This window comes from Hemicordylus capensis, chromosome 4 (genome assembly GCF_027244095.1).
Source record: "Hemicordylus capensis ecotype Gifberg chromosome 4, rHemCap1.1.pri, whole genome shotgun sequence".
In the NCBI taxonomy this organism is placed as follows: domain Eukaryota; kingdom Metazoa; phylum Chordata; class Lepidosauria; order Squamata; family Cordylidae; genus Hemicordylus; species Hemicordylus capensis.
This window is the reverse complement of record NC_069660.1, coordinates 3,858,236-3,879,288: the sequence shown is the minus strand read 5'-3', so window position 1 is coordinate 3,879,288 and position 21,053 is coordinate 3,858,236. Positions and strand designations below refer to the sequence as shown.

General features: G+C 48.1%; 1 protein-coding gene across 2 annotated transcripts in view; it reads left to right on the top strand.

Moving 5' to 3' along the window:
- The first annotated feature begins 5,023 nt into the window (after positions 1-5,023).
- Positions 5,024-21,053, top strand: part of EFCAB8 (EF-hand calcium binding domain 8) — a 55,035-nt gene continuing 39,005 nt past the window's right edge. The window contains exons 1-6 of one of the 2 annotated variants that reach the window (XM_053242955.1): positions 5,024-5,151; positions 9,054-9,120; positions 14,514-14,706; positions 18,549-18,667; positions 19,281-19,384; positions 20,268-20,442. In XM_053242955.1, coding sequence (XP_053098930.1) covers positions 5,048-5,151; positions 9,054-9,120; positions 14,514-14,706; positions 18,549-18,667; positions 19,281-19,384; positions 20,268-20,442 — 762 coding nt within the window. In that variant the 5' untranslated portion in view covers positions 5,024-5,047. Of the gene's footprint in view, positions 5,152-7,404; positions 7,444-9,053; positions 9,121-14,513; positions 14,707-18,548; positions 18,668-19,280; positions 19,385-20,267; positions 20,443-21,053 lie in introns of those variants that run through there. The other variant, XM_053242956.1, reaches the window with a different exon arrangement.

The window sequence follows — 21,053 nt, the reverse complement described above, 5'->3', positions numbered from 1 at the left end:
AAGAACAGCCCTGCAGGATTGGGCCCGTGGCCCATCTAGTCCAGCATCTTGTTTCACACAGTGGCCCACCAGATGCCGCTGGGAGCCTACAGCAGGAGTTGAGGGCAGGGCCTGTCTCCTGCTGTTATTCCCCTTCAACTGGTACTCAGAGGCATCCTGCATTTGAGGCTAGAGGTGGCCCACAGCCCTCCGACTAGTAGCCATTGATAGACCTCTCCTCCAGGAAGTAACCCAAGCCAATCCAACACACAGACTGGCAGCGGCTTCTCCAAGGTTGCAGGCAGGAGTCTCTCCCAGACCTGTCTGGAGCTGCTGCCAGGGAGGGAACTGGGAAACTTCTGCATGCAAGCATGTAGGTGCTTGGCCATTGAGCTCTGGCCCTATCCCCTAAGGAGAATGTCTCAGAGCACAGACATGTAGTCTCCTATTCAAATGCAAACCGGGCTGGATCCTGCTTAGCAAAGGAAATTCATGCTTGCTGTCACAAGAGCAGCTATCTTTTCCTCTTAATTGGCCGATAGGCAGCACAGTGCAGTCCTACCCCATCTGCTCCCTCTCCCCCTGCAAGAATTCTGCTGGAGGATGAAGCATCCTAACTCAGTGGAGTTCTGATCCACCCGATCTATTTGCCCCTTTGCAAGTGGAGGGAGGAGCAACATCATACGATGGCACTGAATAAAGTATAAAAATATTCATTTAATGAAACTAAGCTCATTCACTCCACATTTCCTAGCTGTTTTTCTCTGTTTACCTATGAGCAACAAAGGTGTAACAGCACCAACAATGTACCACTGTTGCAGCTTATACTGATTGCCCGGCTGCAGCCTCTGTCACCAATTGCAGCTCAACTAACTGTTCAGTCCGCAAGACCAGCATCAGGCAGAAAGCTGTCAGACCAAATCAAGAAATCTCCCCGTATAGGAGACCCTGGAGCTGTGATGCAGGTACTGTTCTGCACGTGGCCATACTGTTCTAAAACAAGGATGCCTCTTAAGTTTTATGGAGCCTGCAGAAACAAGGATCTCTCCAGGCCTACCACATGGAGCACTGAAGCCACAGGCACGAGCCCAGTCTTTCCTCTCTGAATCGCAGATGGTGGGCAGAAAGCACATGCTTGTGTTCTATCTATTGATTTGATTTATATACTGCTCATTAAAATATCAGAAAACAGTTTACAATATAATTAAAGGGACACCCAATTATAATACAAGAAGTATTTTTATTTATTTATTATTTACATTCATATCCCGCTCTTCCTCTGAGGAGCTCAGAGTGGTGTACATGGTTCTTTTTTATCTCTAAAAATTAAACCTATTAAACAAAAAATAGAGCATTTTTAAATATTGAAACTAATATTTAAAAGCCTGGGTGAAGAGCCACGTCTTTACCGGTTTCCTGAAAACTGTGGTGGAAGCTGAGAAGCAGATGCCAGTCGGGAGAACATTCCAAAGTCCAGGGGCAAGGACTGAGAAGGCCCCGTCCCACGTGCTCGACAGCTGAGCTTCTTTCACCACAGGGACACGGAGCAGAGCCCTTTCCGATGATCTTCAGTGAGGGTGGGTGGCGTTTGCAAGAATGGGATGCCCCAGGAGGGCACGTCCATCCCCACAGAAATATGCTTACAAAGATGTGCCCTCAAGATGCGGACTCCACAGCTGGCATCTGGACCAGCATGTGCAAAGTGTAAGTAGTCCTGGGCATTTAATTGTACAGGCAGTTCTTTTCCTTCATTAAAATTTGGATTTCCCAAAAAGTGGGGTTGAGGTTGAAAGTCAGGAAGGGGCTGACCTCCCTAGAAGCTGCTCTATGAGCGTTTCTCTGGCTTCAGGCTTCAACCATAATTGCCTTCTGACCTGCAATGCCCACGTATCATATCTGTTCCCTGTCTGGGATGTTATAGGTACAGGAGCTTAGATTGTAGGGGAGGGCATCTTATAGGCCATCTACTCTGACCCAGTGGAAACAATCCAGAGCTGGTGCCACCCCCAACAAATGACTGTCCAGGCTGCGCTTGGCCTTCAGGGAGGGTGAGTCCACTCCCTGGGAAAGTGTTCCATTGTTAATCTCTGTGTAACAATACATAAGGTGATGCATGAAACTCAATTGGGTGCTAGTTCCCAGCTTCACTGACTTGTTTAAAGCATCAATGTAGATTAGCGAGGCCATGTGTCCTCCTTTATAGAAGACAGTCCTCTGTCTGAAAGGTGGTCCTCTGTACAGACTGTCCTGTGTAAGGGGTGTGCAGGAGCAGGTCCAAACCCAAGACGACTCCTCTCTGCCTGGGCCAGAACAGCCAACAACACACACACGGCCCAGCCACGGCCAGGCACTGGCTCTAATTGTACTTAAATTACAGCAATTATGTAAAGCACACTAATTTGCATCCATATATAAAAATCAGCACATGCACATTTTATGTAAATTCATGTCCTCTTTTGTGTAAACTCATGGCCTCCTCATTATTCATCATGGTGAATGTTCTTTCTTCTTGGCAAGGTATAAGTGAACATGTTAGGTGCATATACAGTGGTCCCTCGACTTACGAACTACTCGACATCCGAAGTTTTCGACTTATGAACGACAAAAATGACCAGAAGTCGTTGCCGGTTTAGATGCGGCTTCCTCGACGTACGAATTTTTAGATGCGGTTTCCTCGACTTACGAATGTTTCCAGACCTCCGTGGGTGCGCTTTTCGACTTACGAAAATTTCGACCTACGAACATGCGTTCGGAACGGATTAACTTCGTAAGTCGAGGGACCACTGTATCTGGCAAAGAGCGGCTTAAATTAGTTTTCAAATTTAACCAGACCCCATAGATTCTCTGCACTGCCCTTGACTCACTGGTTTATACATAGTTCTGTGCTTATGATAAGTACTGCCATGCATGCATTATACCTCTGTGTCTGGCAGAGATGCTGCCAGACACAGAGTTAGAAATTCAATGAGTTTAGAAATTCGATGAGTTTCCTTAAGGAAATTGGATTGTTAACACAAATATGATACCGTCTTCTGTGCTGTATATCCTTGCCATGATCTGATTTTTAAAAAGAGAGATTTATTTTTGACAATTCCATACTGTCTTTTATACTAATCCCTGAGTTATCAATATGCTTACAGATTGAGTTATTTATAATCTGTGCTAGTGTCTTATTTGATTCTGACGTCGGGCTGAATGGTCTGTAGTCGCCCAGCCTGTTGAAGATTGAGACAATATTAGCTCTTCTCCCATCCTGTGGCCTGTTCTCCAGGATTTCTCAAAGGTGATAAACAGAGGCCACATTCACATGTAACGCGGAACTGTGGGTCCAATCTGTGGTTCCGCATCTCCCCTTCCCTCATTCTCCTGTCTGAATTCGGATGTACTGGAGAGCAGTGTCTCTGCAATCAGTGAGACTGCAAACAGGCAGGGAGCTGGCTGCATGGCTTCCTTCTTGAAGGACATCCCACACAGCCAATCACACTGGAGTTGAGGGAGGAGCTTCCTCCCGCAACTCCGACTTCATGGGCAGCAGCCTACAGTTCCAAATTTGGACGTTCTGCAGGCTGCCTGGAACCTCAGATTGCAGCAATGAAACTCACTACAACCCGAGGGTTCAGATTGGAGTTCCAAATCTGAACCCTTGGTTTTGTTGCTGTGCTGGACTCCAATTCCCCACATTTGGAGGTAATGTCCGTGGAACTGCAGGCCTATTCAACTGCAGTTGCATGTTACGTGCGAATGTGGCCAGAAATTCTGAGAATACATCAGCAAATTCTTTTAGTAGCTTAGGGTGCAATTAAAGACTTGAACTCATTTACCATTTCCTGACCAACCCCTTATCAATCTTGAACTGCAAGCCTCAAACCCTCCACACTGATTGGGGCATATGGGCTGCAGGAGGAAATATATGCTTTGTCCCTTTCAAATAGGGGTGTACACAGCACAGAACCAGTTTGACGGTCTGAGGGGTTATGCTTGTAAAGGGCAATCCGGTGAGGGTTCTCCTTGACAAGCAAAGGCGAATCCTGCCTTTAAAAGGCTTCTATGGGCAGTGGGGAGAGGGCACCTTACTACTGGTGCCACTGGTAGCGAGCTTCCCGTCTCGGAGGACAGCCTCGGGCAGAACTGCACCGACACTGTGTGGGCCGTGCTGCTGCTGGGGCGGGGGGAGCGTGCCGGGGTTTAGAGGAGCCGCTGGTGGTAAAGTGCCCTCTAGCTGCCCCACCCCGGCTGCCAGATTCCCCTTTGCAAGCATAGCCTGTCAAACTGGTTCAAATGGGTCCATAGCAGACCAGGCCTAGTTTCGTTGGCACTTTAATTGGCTGCCATTTTTTTTTAGGCTGGTCTGGTTCAAGTTTGAACCCGTCCAACCGGGTTGGCTCGAATCTAACCCGGTTTGATTTGAAGCAGTTCTGCACACCCCTACCTTAAAACAATAATGCTCTTATAAACATGAAGTAGCTAGTCAGCTGGTCACAGGCAGGAATATTTTATTGGCCTTCCTGAGAAAAGGGCAGCTAAAATGGTTGTGGAGTTGAAGCTTATGAGGGAAAGCGTCAAGAGTCTATCTTTGTGGGTGCTTCCAGATGGCGAGAAAGTAAGTAATTTTTTGCAGTGCCACCTGCCACCAGCTCTTGCATTCTGAGAGAAACTCACCCACTACTTTTGTGCTGCCTGCAGGCTGCCATTCTTTAGGTAGAGCTGCACGGTAACTACAGTTCAGCCTGTCTCATTGCTTTTCAGGTCTTTGCAGCTGGGGAATTTAATGATGAGTTGCCCCTTAATTGCTCTTTATGTATTCAGTTTTTGCTCCCTCTGGTGTGCACGAGTGTTCATATATAAATGTGTTAAATTCCATTCACCTTTGGGGGAAGGGGTGTGGTACTCCTGTGTCTGGAGTGTGTTGGTACTCAGTGAGCATTTAGGGCTTGGGGGCATTTTCTCTGAGGTTCTGTGGGGATGAGGTCACCATTCCAAGGCCTGACATCACAGTTGAGTTTGCTGGCACTCCTCAGGCTGGATATTTGAAAGTGGGGCTGTGCTGAGTCCCCCTCTCTGGCTGAAAATGGAGCCAGAGGTGCAAGCAGAGCGCAGGTCTGCCTCCGGGAGGTCCTCCAGCTCCATGGGGAGCACTCCGCGGAAGCTGAGTATCCACCCCTCCGTCACCTGGTAAGTGCAGGGAAGAGGCGTGAGAACTAAGTTCAAACAGGTGCATTGACTTCACAATGTCTGCCTTGTACCAATTCTCGTCAATATAACATTTCAAATTTTATTCTTCGCTCCTGAGCCTCTTAAGTGATTGAGCAATATTTTGGTCGGGCACATTTAGTGCTAGCTGAGTGCAGGGAATAGGACCACATTAACACCTTTTGGGGGGGTGCATCTCTGCTACAAGTGCCGCCTAACAAGTGCTGCCTGCCACTTGTTGGCAGACTAGCCACACACAGCCTGTGGGCTCAAACTCAGCAAATGTGGGGCACCCATCAGGAACATAGCTACAACTGAACAAGGACAGGGCAGCGGGGAACAAATGTCCCCATCCCTGTCCCCATCTTTATTTATTTATTTATTTATTTATTTGATTTATATACCGCCCTTCCAAAATGGCTCAGGGTGGTTTACAGTTAAAACAAACCACTAAAACAGTAAAGAGCTAAAACAAATTAAAAACAATATAACTAACCATTTAAAAACATTTTAAAACAACAATTAAACCATTACAGCAATTAAAACCCTCAAAATCAGGTTTTAAATTTTAAAATAAACCAATTTTAAAAACTCCCAAAATGTAGGATGCTGAGTAAGCTTGGGTGAAGAGATGGGTTTGCAGGTGTTTTTTTGAAAATTGTCAGAGATGGGGAGGATCGTATCTCAGCAGGGTGTGCATTCCACAATCTCGGGGCAGCGACCGAGAAGGCCCGTCTCTGTGTAGCCACCAAATGAGTCAGTGGTAACTGGAGACGGATTTCCTCAGATGACCTCAATGGGCGGTGGGGCACATAGCAAAGAAGACGCTCTCTTAGATACCCAGGACCTAAGCCTTTTAGGGCTTTGTAAGTAATAACTAGCACTTTGCATTTTGTCCGGAAACCTATTGGCAGCCAGTGTAACTCCATCAGTAAAGGAGTAACATGGTCTCTCCGAGATGACCCAGAGACCAACCTGGCTGCCGCATTCTGAACCAATTGAAGTTTCCGGACTACATACAAAGGCAGCCCCACGTAGAGTGCATTACAAAAGTCCAGTCTGGAGGTTACCAACAGATGTACCACAGTTTTGAGGTCATTGATCTCCAGAAACGGACGCAGCTGGCGTATCAGCTGAAGTTGATAGAAAGCACCCCTGGCCACTGCCTCAACCTGAGAAACCAGGGAGAGGTGTGAATCCATAAGTACTCCCAGACTGTGAACCTGTTCCTTTTGGGGAAGTGTGACCCCATCTAGAACAGGCAGATCAAAATTGTCTCTGGAGTTCTGACCCCACACACTAAGTACCTCCGTCTTATCTGGATTCAGCTTCAGTTTATTTTCCCTCATCCAGCCCATTACTGCTTCCAGGCAGGCATTTAGAGAGGATATGCCAGCTCCTGAAGAAGTTGGCATGGAGAAATAGATCTGGGTGTCATCAGCATACTGGTAACACCCAGCTCCAAATCCCTTGATAATCTCTCCCAGCGGTTTCATGTAGATGTTAAAAAGCACTGGAGAAAGTACGGAGCCTTGAGGGACGCCATACTTATGCTCAGATCTTGAAGAGCAACAGTCTCCAATCAACACCATCTGGAATCTGTCCGAGAGGTAGGAGCGGAACCACTGTAAAACAGTGCCTCCCACTCCCAACACTCTCAGACGTTCCAGAAGGATACTATGGTTGATAGTATCGAAAGCCGCCGAGAGATCCAAAAGGACCAACAGAGTCACACTTCCTCTGTCAATTCCCAATTGGAGATCATCCATCAGGCCGACCAAGGCAGTCTCCACCCCGTAGCCCGCCTGAAAACCAGTTTGAAAGGGGTCTAGGTAATCAGTTTCCTCCAAGACCTCCTGGAGCTGAGAGGCCACCACCCTCTCAATTACCTTGCCCAGCCATAGGAGGTTGGAAACAGGCCTATAATTGCTCAGCTCGGAGGGATCTAATGCAGGCATCTTTAGAAGAGGTGTAATGATTGCCTCCTTAAGACTAGGAGGCATCCTGCCCTCCCTCAGAGAAGCATTTATGATTTCTACCAGGCTGTCTACAACAGCCTCCCTGCTAGATCGAACAAGCCATGTTGGACAAGGGTCAAGAGAACAAGTGGTAGGCCTCACGGCCCTAAGCAGCTTGTCCACATCCTCAGGAGTCACAAGAAGAGTTGCTGGACACCTCCAGTTCAGACATCAAATTAATTGTGGAGTCTCCATCTAAATCGGCCTGAATCCAAGAGATTTTATCTGCGAAAACTCTTTAAACACATCACAGCAGGTAACTGATGACTCCAAATTCTGGTTCAAGGGAGGGGAGGGGCGGATACCAGTCCCTTCATAACCCTGAACAACTCTGCTGGGCGTGAACTCACAGAGGCAATACGGGCAGAAAAGAAACACTTCTTTGCAGTACGTATTGCCTGAGCATAGATCTTTAAATGTGCTCTATATCGTAGTCTGTCGGATTCGAGTCGAGTCTTTCTCCACTTGCGCTCCAGTCACCTACCTTGCCGCTTCAGCCCCCGCAGATCTTCTGTATACCAAAGGGCCAGTTTTGAAACGGGTCGGAGGGGACGCTTGGGGGCAATTGTGTCTACTGCCCTGGTGAGCAAGTTGTTCCAGTTCTCAACCAGGGCATCAACAGGATCACTGGCAAAGCCAACACTGAATCCCTCCAAGGCTTCTTAGAATCTTACTGGATCCAATAACCTCTTCGGGCAGACCATTCTAAGGGGCCCCTCGCCCCTGGTGGGAAGTGGTTGTAAGTCCCATCTTCCCCCCGTCGACTGTGTGACCCCTTGATCTTTGCTCTTCTTCTTGCGACTCTCTGTTGGCAGGGCGGGGGCAAGCCCAGGCCCTCCCTCTCCCTTCCTATGCCCCTGGCACCCACTGCCAATGTCTGGCTCTGAGGCTGCCACTTGCCATGGCCCGTCGTGGTGGTGCTGGTCTCAGCGATGCCTGGGAGCCACCAGTGCAGGATGGGACCCACTAGGACGCTTTATCCAGGGTCCCTTCAAATCTGAAGCTGGCAGTCAGAGTGGCAAAGTGATTCCTTTTTTTCTATGCAGGGCTATTTCCCCCCCAACTTCATTCTCTTTTCATTTTAATATTTGTAATCTTTTTTTTTCTTTAAAGGGAACCCAAAGCAAACAGTAAAACAATAAAATAAATGCCTGGATAACAGCTTATATAACCATGAAATAGCGAGCAGCAATTTGATCAGCATTCCACATTCATATCTACACATCAACAGTGCAAGCACACACACACCCGCAAAACATACTGATTAATTCAATAGCTATTCAGTCCATCAATTAAAATTCAGTTCACTAAACAAAATAACAAAATTCCAGCAAGGATTTCAGTTTTGTTACATAACCAATGATAACAATGTACCAAAGCTCCACATGTGAATGGGGAGGATTCATTCTAATCTGTGCTCATGTCTCTAAAGAGACCCAGGGTTTAATTTTGGATTAATTGTGCTCAGAATTGTCTGGGTTTTGTGCATGCAAAGTCTCTCATTTCACTTACTGGGGAGCCTTCAACCATGTAGAAGACCCTAGAAATGCCTTTGTGCTCAGGCCAGGCATGGGATGAAAATGAAAGATTTCCTCCCATCGCAGGCTGCTGGCACTGCTCTTTGCTCCTAAGGGCTCAAGGTTGTGCTTGGCGTGAGCTCACATCTTTCTTGTAAGGTAGGCCCAGCTTGCATCCCCCAGTGAATGATCTGTTACTGAGGCAGCTGGTCAACCCAAGCCCAAACTGCTTTTGCTGCCAATGGGGCTGTGTTGTCTCTCATCGCAAATTCAAGGGCTGAAAGTTCACCACTCAAATGTGCTTATTCAGTGTCTTTCTTGATTTTGGCTTCTTTTCTCCTTTTCTTAGGGGGGGCAAGGACTCTGAAGGAGACCTCGTGAGTAGGCAGGAACAGCCCCCTGCTCCACAGTGGAAAGTAAGTCATGGATCAACAGAGATCTGAGATAATTTCCTGCGGCAAGATGTGAAATGCTATTTAAATATGCAGGACTGGGTTGAACTGAATGAAATAAATACATGTACAAATATTACTTAAAATATAATATTTGTATGTATCCTCTTTTTATAATATTTGTGCAAGCATTTATTTAAATGATTTGCATCCTCCCACCTAGTTTCCCTCCTGGAACTGAAGGCACATAGCTGGCTGCATCCTCCCAACCTCGCCTGCCTCTCAGTGGCAAGCAAAGGCAGTCTTGTTCTCCAGCGCCTTTGGCCAATGATTCCTGTGCTGGCCAGAGGCTGGCGGGGTTTGTGACATGCTGGCAGTGATATGCTGTGTGTGTTCCAGGTTTTAAAATTATTTTCCTACACTTTGTGGCATCGCATTTTGTATAGTGCATTTTAATTCTTTTATTAGCCGCCTAGGGATTTTGTATGACAAGGTCAGACATGGCTATAAATAAATAACTAAATCATACACTTCTGCTGCACTCTTGATGAACCGTTCTTCTCCCCTGCCAAAGCTTGAACCAGAGAGGAATAAAGATGTTCGAACTGAACATGGTGTGGTTGCTTCCAGTCGGCACCCAGTAGTCTGCCCCTCTTGCACCGGTGGTCTCTCTGAGTTCTTGCCAGTGTGTCTATCAAAAGCGGGGCTAGGGATATGGGGCCCTGCTAACTGGGCAAAGAGGCACTTTTTACTGGGGTGATTCTCTATTTAGCAGGGGGAGAGTAACTGGCCCTCTCCACTCCCAGCACAGCATCCCTCCAGTGACTGTTGCTGGTGTCTATCTTAGTTTCGTTTTAGAAAGTGAACCCTTTGGGGACAGGGAGCCATCTTATTTATTTATTGTTTCTCTTTGTAAACTGCCCTGAGCTATTTTTGGAAGGGCAGTATAGAAATCATGGAGGAGGTGTTGGAAATAGAGGATACCACTGTTGCTGAACTGTTTCAAAATCAAAACCAGGCAACCTCCCCTTTGCCTTCACCTCAAAAACCCAAATGCCATTTAACAGAAAAGCAACAAGAACTAAAGCAAAAAATAACTCAGCACATGAACCAAACAACCACCAGGGTTCGACTTCCAGCTCTAAAAACAGTTGCCAAAAAACAACTTGCTCAGGTATTAAAAGATGTCAATGCTGCACTTGCAGAAATAACAACCAAGAATTTGCAAGAAACAAACCAACTAATGTACAGTGCAGCAACAATAACAACACAAGAGCTTGGATATAAGATCAGTGGACCTGTAAACAAAAGAAAGTAGTACATCACCTAAATGGAAGATTAGATTAGAAAATAAAATCTCCAGGCTTAGATCAGATGCTAGTAAATTGAAAGATATGAAAGACAAGAAGCTGAAGAATGAAAACACCAAGCAGTATCTGATCCAAAAATACCACGTAGATTCAAGGAAAATTAGAGAAGTCCTGGAAATAATAAAGCAGCAAATAGCAGCAGTGTCAAAGAAGATTAGCAGATATGAAGCCAGAACTACACAACACAGGCAGAATCTCCAATTCCAGTCGAATCAGAGACGTTTCTAGCAAAGCATAGAAGGAGAAACTGCAAGAAACACAGAAACACCAAATAAAGAAGAAACATTGCAATTCAGGGGGAAATTATGGGACAATCGAATAGATTACAATAAAAAAGCAGGCTGGATGAAAGAGGTCAAAAAATGTAACCAACAAATGCAAGATCTAATAATAACACCAGAATTAATAAGTGAAAGAGCAAAGAAAATTTAAAATTGGACTGCACCAGGCGACGATGAACTGCATGGCTTTTGGCTTAGACATCTAACAAGCCTTCACAAACAACTATCAAAACAGTTCAATCACATTTTGCAAGGAGGTGATATTGAACAATGGCTAACAACTGGGAAAACTCATCTCATCATGAAAGACCCAGCAAAAGGTGCAGTTCCAAGTAATTATAGACCGATAACCTGTCTGCCAACCATGTTCAAATTATTAACTGGAATAATAGCAGATGAAGTCATGCAACACTTATTAACTAACAAACAGCTTCCAGTTGAACAGAAAGGAAATTGCCCGAACACCAGAGGCACAAAAGACCAGCTGCTGATTGACAAAATGATTTTAGAAAACTGCAAGAGAAGAAAAACCAATCTAAGTGTTGCATGGATTGACTACAAGAAAGCCTTCGATTCATTGCCTCACACATGGATACTAAAATGTTTAGAAACAACTGGTGTCAGCAAAAACATCCATATATTTATTAAAAAAGCAATGAGCATGTGGAGTACACAGTTAACAATCAATGGCCAGACACTTTTACAGGTTAGCATTAGAAGAGGCATTTTCCAAGGGGACTCACTATCCCCTCTGTTGTTTGTAATCGCCATGACCCCACTTTCACAAATACTAAACAAAACAGGCCTCGGATACCAAACATCTAAAACATCAAGTAAAACCAACCATCTGCTGTACATGGACGATCTGAAGTTGTATGGAAAGTCCCAGTCAGAAATTGAATCACTGCTAAACACTTTCCGTATATTCAGTAGCGATATAGCAATGGAGTTTGGACTAGACAAGTGTGCTGCATTAATAATGAACAGAGGGAAAATAACAAAAACAGAAGGAATCGAACTGCCCAATGGAAGCAACATCAAGAACTTGGAAGAGAAAGAACATTACAAATACTTGGGCATTCTCCAGGCTGATAACATCGCACACACTGAAGTTAAAAGAAAAATAGGAAGTTAATACATCAGGAGAGTTAGAAAAATCCTCAAGTCCAAACTCAATGGCGGGAACACCATACAAGCCATAAACACCTGGGCTATACCTGTGATCAGAAACACTGCAGGAATAATAGACTGGACCCAGGCAGAGCTAGAGACGCTAGATCGTAAGACCAGGAAAATCATGACCATCAATCATGCTCTGCACCCCCGCAGTGATGTCGATAGGCTCTACCTCCCTCGCAGCTCAGGTGGAAGAGGAATGCTGCAAGTGCATCAAACAGTAGAGGAGGAAAAAAGAGGCCTTGAAAAATATATAAAGGACAGTGAAGAAGATGCACTTCAAATGGTCAATAATGCAAAACTATTCAACACCAATGAAACAAAGCAGGCCTACAAGAAAGAACAAGTCAAGAACCGAGCAGAAAAATGGAAAAAGAAGCCCCTGCATGGTCAATATTTGCACAATATAAGTGGAAAATCAGACATCACCAAGACCTGGCAATGGCTTAAGAATGGCAACTTGAAGAAAGAAACAGAGGGTTTAATACTGGCTGCACAAGAACAGGCACTAAGAACAAATGCAATAAGAGCAAAAGTCAAAAAATCCACCACAAACAGCAAGTACCGCCTTTATAAATAAGCAGATGAAACCGTGGACCACCTAATCAGCTGTTGTAAAAAGACTGCACAGACTGACTACAAACAAAGGCATGACAAAGTAGCAGGGATGATACACTGGAACATCTGCAAAAAATACAAGCTACCTGTAGCCAAACATTGGTTGGACCATAAAATTGAAAAAGTGGTAGAAAATGAAGATGTAAAAATATTATGGGACTTCCGACTACAAACAGACAAACATCTGCCACACAATACACCAGATATAACTGTAGTAGAGAAGAAAGAAAAACAAGTCAAAATAATCGACATAGCAATACCAGGGGATAGCAGAATAGAAGAAAAAGAAATAGAAAAAATCACCAAATACAAAGATCTACAAATTGAAACTGAAAGGCTGTGGCAGAAGAAGACCAAAATAATCCCAGTGGTCACTGGCGCCCTGGGTGCAGTTCCAAAAGACCTTGAAGAGCACCTCAACACCATCGGGGCCACAGAAATCACCATCAGCCATTTACAAAAAGCAGCTTTACTGGGAACAGCCTATATTCTGCGACGATATCTATAACAACAGCAACAACATTGACAATAAAATTCTTGTATCCCAGGTCCTTGGGAAGGACTCGGTGTCTGGATAAAACAAACCAGTCAATAACACCCGTCTGACTGTGTAAAATAATAATAATAATAATAATAATAATAATAATAATAATAATAATAATAATAATAATAATAATGGGGTGGAATTGATGTTGCTTTCAAGCGGTGCTTCCCAAACCTGTGTCCCCAGATGTTGTTGGATTACAATTCCCATCACCCCTTGCCATTCCCATCACCTCCTGCCAATGGCCTTTCAGCCATTGTGGCTGGGGATGATAAGAGCTGTTGTCCAACAACATCTGGGGACACAAGTTTGGGAATCCTGCTTTAAGGAACAGCATTGACTGTCTAGGTGCCTGAAACTGGTCTTTGGGGGGGGGGGGGAGCCTGCAGCAGGACATCATGGGTGGAGCCCTGGTCTTGTGGTAGCAAGCATGAATTGGCCCCTTTGCTAATCAGGGTCCATTCTGGTTCACATTTGAGTGGGAGACTCCATGTGTGAGCACTGTAAACTATTCCCCTTAGGGCAGGCTTCCCCAGCCTGCGGCTCTTCCAGATGTTGCTGAGCTACAATCCCCATCATCCCAGCCACAATAAGTTGTAGCTGGGGGTGATGGGAATTGTAGTTCAGCAACATCTGGAGGGACACAGGTTGGGGAAGCCTGCCTTAGGGGATGATGGGGCCACCCTGGGAAGAGCATCTGCCTGCTTGCATGCAGAAGGTTCCAAGTCCCCTCCCTAGCATCTCCAGGCAGGGCTAAGAAAGACTCCTGCCTGCAACCTTGAAGAAGCTCCCCTTAGGAGAGGAGAGCTGGTCTTGTGGTAGCAAGCATGACTTGTCCCCATAGCTAAGTAGGGTCTGCCCTGGTTGCATATGAATGGGAGACTTGATGTGTGAGCACTGCAAGATATTCCCCTCGGGGATGAAGTCGCTCTGGGAAGAGCAGAAGGTTCCACGTTCCCTCTCTGGCTTCTCCAAGACAGAGCTGAGAGAGATTCCTGCCTGCAACCTTGGAGAAGCCACTGCCAGTCTGTGAAGACAATACTGAGCTAGATAGACCAATGGTCTGACTCAGTATATGGCAGTTTCCTATGTTCCTATGTTCCTAAGCTGCTGCCACTCTGTGTAGACCAGGCCTGCTCAACTTTGCCCCCCTCTCCGCCGGTTTTGGACTACAATTCCCATAATCCCTAGCCACAGTGGCCAATAGCCAGGGATTATGGGAGTCATAGGCCAACATCTGCAGGAGGGCTGAAGTTGAGCAAGCCTGGTGTAGACAATACTGAGCTAGATGGACCAGTGATCTGCCTCCTAGAAGGAACTTCCTGTGTTTCTATCCTACCACTTCTCCAGGGAGTGGGGCTATGAAGCAATATAAATAGAGGAATGTTTGGGGATGGCCCCCCTGGCCTGATGCTTTGTCTCTCCTAGCCCCAGATTCATGCCAAGCTTCCTGGGCTTCTAAGCAAGGCCGGCCGCCTGTGCTCCTCACACAAGTACCTGATGAAGATGGCCGACTCCTACGACGAGGCTCGCTCCAAGCAGGTGGAGGATCTGATCAATTATGACCACTTGCGGAAACTGGAGCATATGTTCCGTGAAGCGGACATTGATGGAGGAGGAGGTGAGGGGCTGACTCTCTTCCTGTCCTGACCCCATGGTGGGCTCCTTCTTCTCCTTTTCTCTTATAGCATCTCTATAAAGCAGGCTGGGAGCTTTGATTGATCTGCATAGTTTTCAATAGACATTGGAGGATAGGCAGGCGATGCATGGTTCACTGGGCGGCCCTGTCCATTCTGCTTAGTAGAGAGGTCCAGGAAAAGTCCTTGTGGGGGAGGGCAGTAGCACCCTGGCACAGATGGTACTAAGCTCTTAGTGAGGCCTCCCTGGATGCATAGCATGGACCAAATCCTCCCTTTCCTCTTAGCACTGATGGATTTATGTCCAGAAACCCACAAATGGGGCAAAGAGAATGAGTCAAAGGCAAACCAGCATGTTAACGTTGAGCATGTGACCACAAGTTAAACTACGCTATGCAAAGCTGTCAGATTTGGGGCTCTTCCAGATGACAATAGAATGTGACATGTGCAAAGCACAGGTTCCAAGCTGTAGCGGATTTAACCCAGCCTTTGTCTTAGAGCAAGCTCACGTGAGGGGAAGAAAAATGCTGAATCATCCCCTCTTGCTTTCATTCACAAAGACTGCTCCCCCAAACCTTCCAGGTAGATAGTATGTTGCCACCACACCCACTTATCAAGAGCTCATTCCCCCCTGGCTTGGGTTAATTTCCAGGGAAACACTCTTCTTCTTTACTATTGGAAAAGTACACAAAAACCTCCATATGCAGGCTTACATTTGGTGAGAAAACTTGGTAGAGTTGCTGGGCAACCAAACTTGAGACGTGTTGCATCAGAGCAAGCCCTTTCCCAGACCCACCTTTCCTGTATTAAAAATCCACCCAGAGAGGCTTTTTAAAGTTGCAAAGAGCAAAAGAAAAGGAAAAAAACTTTATTCAAAATACTACAGCCTGTTTCCATCTGAGGCTTTCTCAGCTTTTAGTTACAGATAAAAGGAACACTCAGTAGGTTACAAGATTACCTCCAAAGAGCACCCATAGTTGCAAAGAACAGGGAGGTAGGAAAATCCAAAAGCACTTTTAAAAAATTAGTCTTTTCCAATGCCCTGTTGGAATGGCGCATGCTCTGCGTTTCTTAGCTTACTTGCATTACAGATAAAACCACAAAACAGTTGTAAAGATATGCAAGGCACACAAAAACAAAAAATATGTTTCTGATGCAAACTGACTAGCAAACAGTTCCCTAGGCTAAATTTCCAGAAGCCAGAAAGCCCTGGCTTCCTTCTCCCTTGAACTCAACCCAAATTCCGGGATTGAGAATTCAAGCCCTTGCAGTTCTATCTTCCAAGGGTTGCAGCCATCCCTTTTGCAGCCATTTCCCTTGGTTGCATGTCCTGCTCTCTCCTCCAGCCTAGCTGCTTCTGAATCTGAACAAAGAACTCTCTCTTCCTGCCTCATGGCCCTCTAGGTCCCACCCACCATGTGCTGAGTGGCTGATCCCTAGAGGTCACCGCCAGTCAGTCAGGACAGGGTTCACACTTCACTTCCAGTTCACTCTTTCGGGGAAAGGAGGGGCTGTTCAGTGACTGATCACTACACAAGTGCTGTCTTACTCGTTGTCCACAGGCTCATGTAGATTTTCATGCTCCTTCCCGGCATGCCCCATGCTGAGCAGGGACCTTGTGTGATGTTTGCAGTGCCACCTACCACCAGCTCTTGCATTCTGAGAAGAACCTGTCCCTTTCCCCAGTTACCACAAAAGTAGTGGGCATGGGGGTGCAGCTCAGTGGTAGACGATCTACATTGCCTTAACCCCTGCCTGCAACCTTAGACTGCTGCTGTCAGTCAGTGTGGACAGTACTGAGCTAGATGGACTGATGGTTTGATTCAGTATAAACAGTTTTCTATGTTCTCAGAATGCCAGAGCTGGCCAGCAGGTGGTGCTGTGAAAATTGCGCCAACTCCCTGCTCGGTGTGTGGCCAGAGAGTAAGATTGCATTGGGAGGGTGTGTGGAAGCTTACGTGAGCGTGTGGACTGTGAGGAAGATGGCATTAAGCACTTGCATGGAAGCTTTGCAGATCCCTCCATTGACTGTTGACTGGAAGAGCCCACAGGATCAGACCAGTGGGTAGTGGTGTGCCCGAACCGGTCCGGCGGCCATTCCAAAGAATGGCCGAACTGCCGGACCGGTTCGGACTGGGCTGGTTCGGGTCCGGGTGGGGGGTATATCTTTAAGGGCGGGGAGGGCTTGCTTAGCCCTCCCGCCTCCTTGCCCCCGCCAGCGCCCGTATTTAACATTATAGGGGCGCTGGAAAACAGCCGCCCCCCCCCGCCGCCACCACCGCCGCCGCCGCGAAATCACTCTTAAAAACATCCAGCCCTCCCTCCCTCCCAGCTAGCTGCCCGCCCGCCCCCCCACCCACCCAGTCGCTCACCCAGTCGCTCACCCGGTCGGTAGATACTAAGCGAGAGGAGCTCCGGCACAGAGCTCCTCTCGCTAGGAAGGCCTCCGGGAGAATGGTGGCTTGCGCGCGCGCGCATGCGCGCGCCGCAAACCACGCCGTTCTCCGGAGGCCCGGTCTACCCGCCGGGAAAGAGCCAGGTAGACCGGGCCTCCGATCGCTGGGTAGACCGGGCCTCCGATCGCCGGAGGCCCGGTCTACCCAGCGATCGGAGGCCCGGTCTACCCGGCCCTTTCCCGGCGGGTAGACCGGGCCTCCGGAGAACGGCGTGGTTTGCGGCGCGCGCATGCGCGCGCAAGCCACCATTCTCCCGGAGGCCTTCCTAGCGAGAGGAGCTCTGTGCCGGAGCTCCTCTCGCTTAGTATCTACCGACCGGGTGAGCGACTGGGTGGGTGGGTGGGGGGGTGGGGGGGCGGGCGGGCAGCTAGCTGGGAGGGAGGGAGGGCTGGATGTTTTTAAGAGTGATTTCGCGGCGGCGGCGGTGGTGGCGGCGGCGGGGGGGGGCGGCTGGTTTCCAGCGCCCCTATAATGTTAAATACGGGCGCTGGTGGGGGCAAGGAGGCGGGAGGGCTAAGCAAGCCCTCCCCGCCCTAAAAACAAGGCCCCCCTTCGGTGCCGGTCCGGACTTCTCCGGACCGTGCACATCCCTACCAGTGGGTCTGCCTAGCTCAGGGCCATCCACTCTGACTGATAGCAGCTTTCCCAGCCTGGCTGATTAAGAACTTTTTAAACCGGAGACGATGCCAGGAATTGCACCTGGGACCCTTTGCATGGAAAGCAGGTGCTTTGCCACTGAGCTGGGGACCCTCAGCATAACCTCCTTTTTGCCCTCAGACCATTGGCTCTTGGGCTGTGATAAGTGGCGGGGTCAGGGGCGGAGTCTGGGTGTGCAGTGAAGGTCACTTCTGAGGGGGCAAGTGCATTTCTGTGGGCGATTCTCTTGAGCGCCACCATGTGGCCTTTTCGGTGCATCTGTTATTGTTGAGGCACTGGTCTTCCACCCTCCTGAAAGGCTGGTCAGAAGCAAAAGAGGACAACAGCCTCCCCCGCATCATCATCCTAAAGCCTTCCTAGATACATACTGAAACCCCCTCTTCAGCTATTTGGGGCTGATTCTCCTGTGTGTTGTAAATGAGGGGGTGCTGCATAGCATAGACCAGAAGAGGTCTTGGCACTGCTTCTTCTCCCACATCATGTCAGGTGCTTGCTTTTTGTGAGGATCGCAATCTGAGAGGGACCACACCCCTGACAGGCCGGATCTGTGGGGTTCTTCAGCCACACTGGTGCTTGCAGCTGACACTGGATTCCCTGTAATGAGTGTCCTGGGTTGAAAAGTGCCTGTCCTTGGGTCTGTTCTCAGCTCCCCAATGCTCCATTCCTGTGCCTGGAAGTGGCCCTTTCAGTGCCTACATTTCATTGCCTTTTAGGATTGGATATGGAGGAATTCCGGAAGGCAATGAAGAAGATCATGGGGGATATTTCTGATGAAGACGTTGATGTCATTTTCATGAAGGTCGACACCAACTGTGATGGCTCTGTCGACTGGGTAACTTTCTAATATATGTGGGTGTATATATATATATATATATAGTTCAAGCCCCTTTCCACCACATTCCCAGACTTAGAGGTGGGTTACGCAGTTGCATCTTTGCTTTACAAAACAGGGAAATCCTTTCTTCTCTTGAGCTGATGATTTAGATTATTAGCTCTATGAGCTGGTCTCTATGAAGCAGGGCGCCCAACTGGAGGCTCTTTAGCTGTTGTTGGACTACAAGTCCCATCATCCCCAGATGCATTACTCAATTTAAGTCCTACTGATCAGGGGAGTACCTCACTTCACCTGTTAATCTTGCTCCAGTTGGTGTATTCTCCCTGCTCACCACCTTGAGAAGTGCATCCCTGCCCCACCCAGGTCTTGGATCTGCAAAACAGAATAAATAGTTCTCTGCTCTCCACCTCCTCTCCTTCCCACAAGTCAGCCTTTTCATGGGTAATTGCCTGTCTGTCCTCCATTTTCCTCCCTTGGTTGTCTCCCCTGTGTTGACTTGTAGTCTGTAAGCCCCTTGGGGCGGGGACCTGTCCTCTTGCATTTTGTGAAGTGCCATGCAAAGAGATGGTATGAGAATAACAAGAAATTCCCACCCCACCCCCACTTCCAGGAAGAATATCTGAATTACATGCTACGTGAATACCGAGGGAAGGACGACATGCTGAAGAGTCAGCTGCTTCCTGAGTTCCAGGCGACTATGAAGCCTGTCCCAGTGTGAGAGGCCCGGTTTGATCCGTCACGCTGTGAGGAGGAGGGGAGGGTGAAGCTAAGGTGGTGGGTGCCATACAGTTCCACACGCTTTTTGGGGGCCAGCTTGCACAACTGAGATTCAGACATCAATGGCCGTCCCCTGTCTCCAGGAGCAAGGAATGCCAGCCACATCTCTTGCTTGGCTGATCTGCAAATCCCCGTGTTTCTGCATGAAACAATGCACTGCCCACTTCCCCTGAGCATAGCAACACTGCTGTTGGACAAGTCCCCCAAGGACCGGCCAGTCCTAATAGAGGCCTCCCAGTGCTGCCACAGCTGGTGTGTAAATGTTTTTTAAAATTGGGCAAGGCTCCTTTAAGGAGCAAAGGTTTCCCTAGGGGCCACTTTACTCGACCGGAGCAGCAGCCACAATAACTGGCAGCCTACTCCAAGAAGCCTCTGGAGCAACACTGCTTGTGTGTCGCTGTCCCCAGAGCTAGCCGAGGTGCTGAATCCTTGGCCCTTGGAGCTGCTGACATCCACATTGCTCTTGAATCCCTGCCTCAGTGGAGAGCCCAGCTCAGCCTTGAAGAGGATAATGTTCAGTCTCCGGACCTGTACCTTGGTGGGTGGGGCAAGGCCTAGAGTGGGCCAACCCTCCTAATTTAACTGCCCCTCCAAAGTTTTTACAAACAATTTTTAAACTGCTATATTGTAATGTACTGGAAGATGGGAAACCTGCCCCCTGCCCACCTTTTGTGTGTGTGCCGCTGCCCCTGTCAAAAAACATTTAGGCTACGGATTTAGTTCAGCTCAGACAACTTTTCTAAAAGTTGGAGTGGCCTGAGAAAGAAGCTCAGTGTTTGTGGATCGCCCTGCCTCACTTCTCCTCCTCTTCCTGCTCCAGGGCTCACTCTGAGGAAATTGTCAAGATCCAGTTTTTCCCAAACCAGAGCAGGACAAATACGGAGAGACCTAGGAAAAGTGCCAGCCGGTCCCCGCCTGGGCGGTTCCTCAGTGTGAGCAGGGATGGGATCCTGCACTACTGGAGCGACTCCTTCAAAATGCTTCGGACAGTTTATGTAGGTGGCTTGGTCAGCTGCACCCAGATGGGTGGGGGGGGGGAGGAGGAGGAGGGCGGTGCCTCCTCTGGGTCCTCCCTGGAAAGGGGGCCCTGGGGGCTCCAGCAACCTCTTCTCCTTTTCAAGCAGATGCGAGAACTGGGCTCATGCCTGCCGCTGCCTCCATACTCTAGAGAGCCTCTTGCTGTAGCTGTAATTCATTCCAGGTTGGGGGGTGGGGAGGAAAGGGTCAGGGGCGGCAGTGCCTCTTCTTCTTCCAAGAAGATCATGCAGGGGGTGGAGATTAGAATATCCTAATTGCTCCAGGTGTTCTTTATATTTAGAGATGCATCAAAAAAGGCTCACCTGTACTTCAGGGTCTGGAGCAGGGGCGGCCAAGCAGAGGCTCTCCAGCTGTTGGACTACAACTCCCATCATTCCCAGCCACAATGTATGGCAGCTGGGGATAATGGGATTTGCAGTCCAACTACAGCAGCTTGTCTCAAAGAGCTAGGAGGACGCCAAAGGAAGCACAGCTGCCTCTGCTTCCTGGCAGCAGCTCAGGCGGCTCCTCTCTTCCCTGCCCCACCCCGGAGCTACGCGGCCTGCAAGCTGGCCATTTGTCAGGTAGA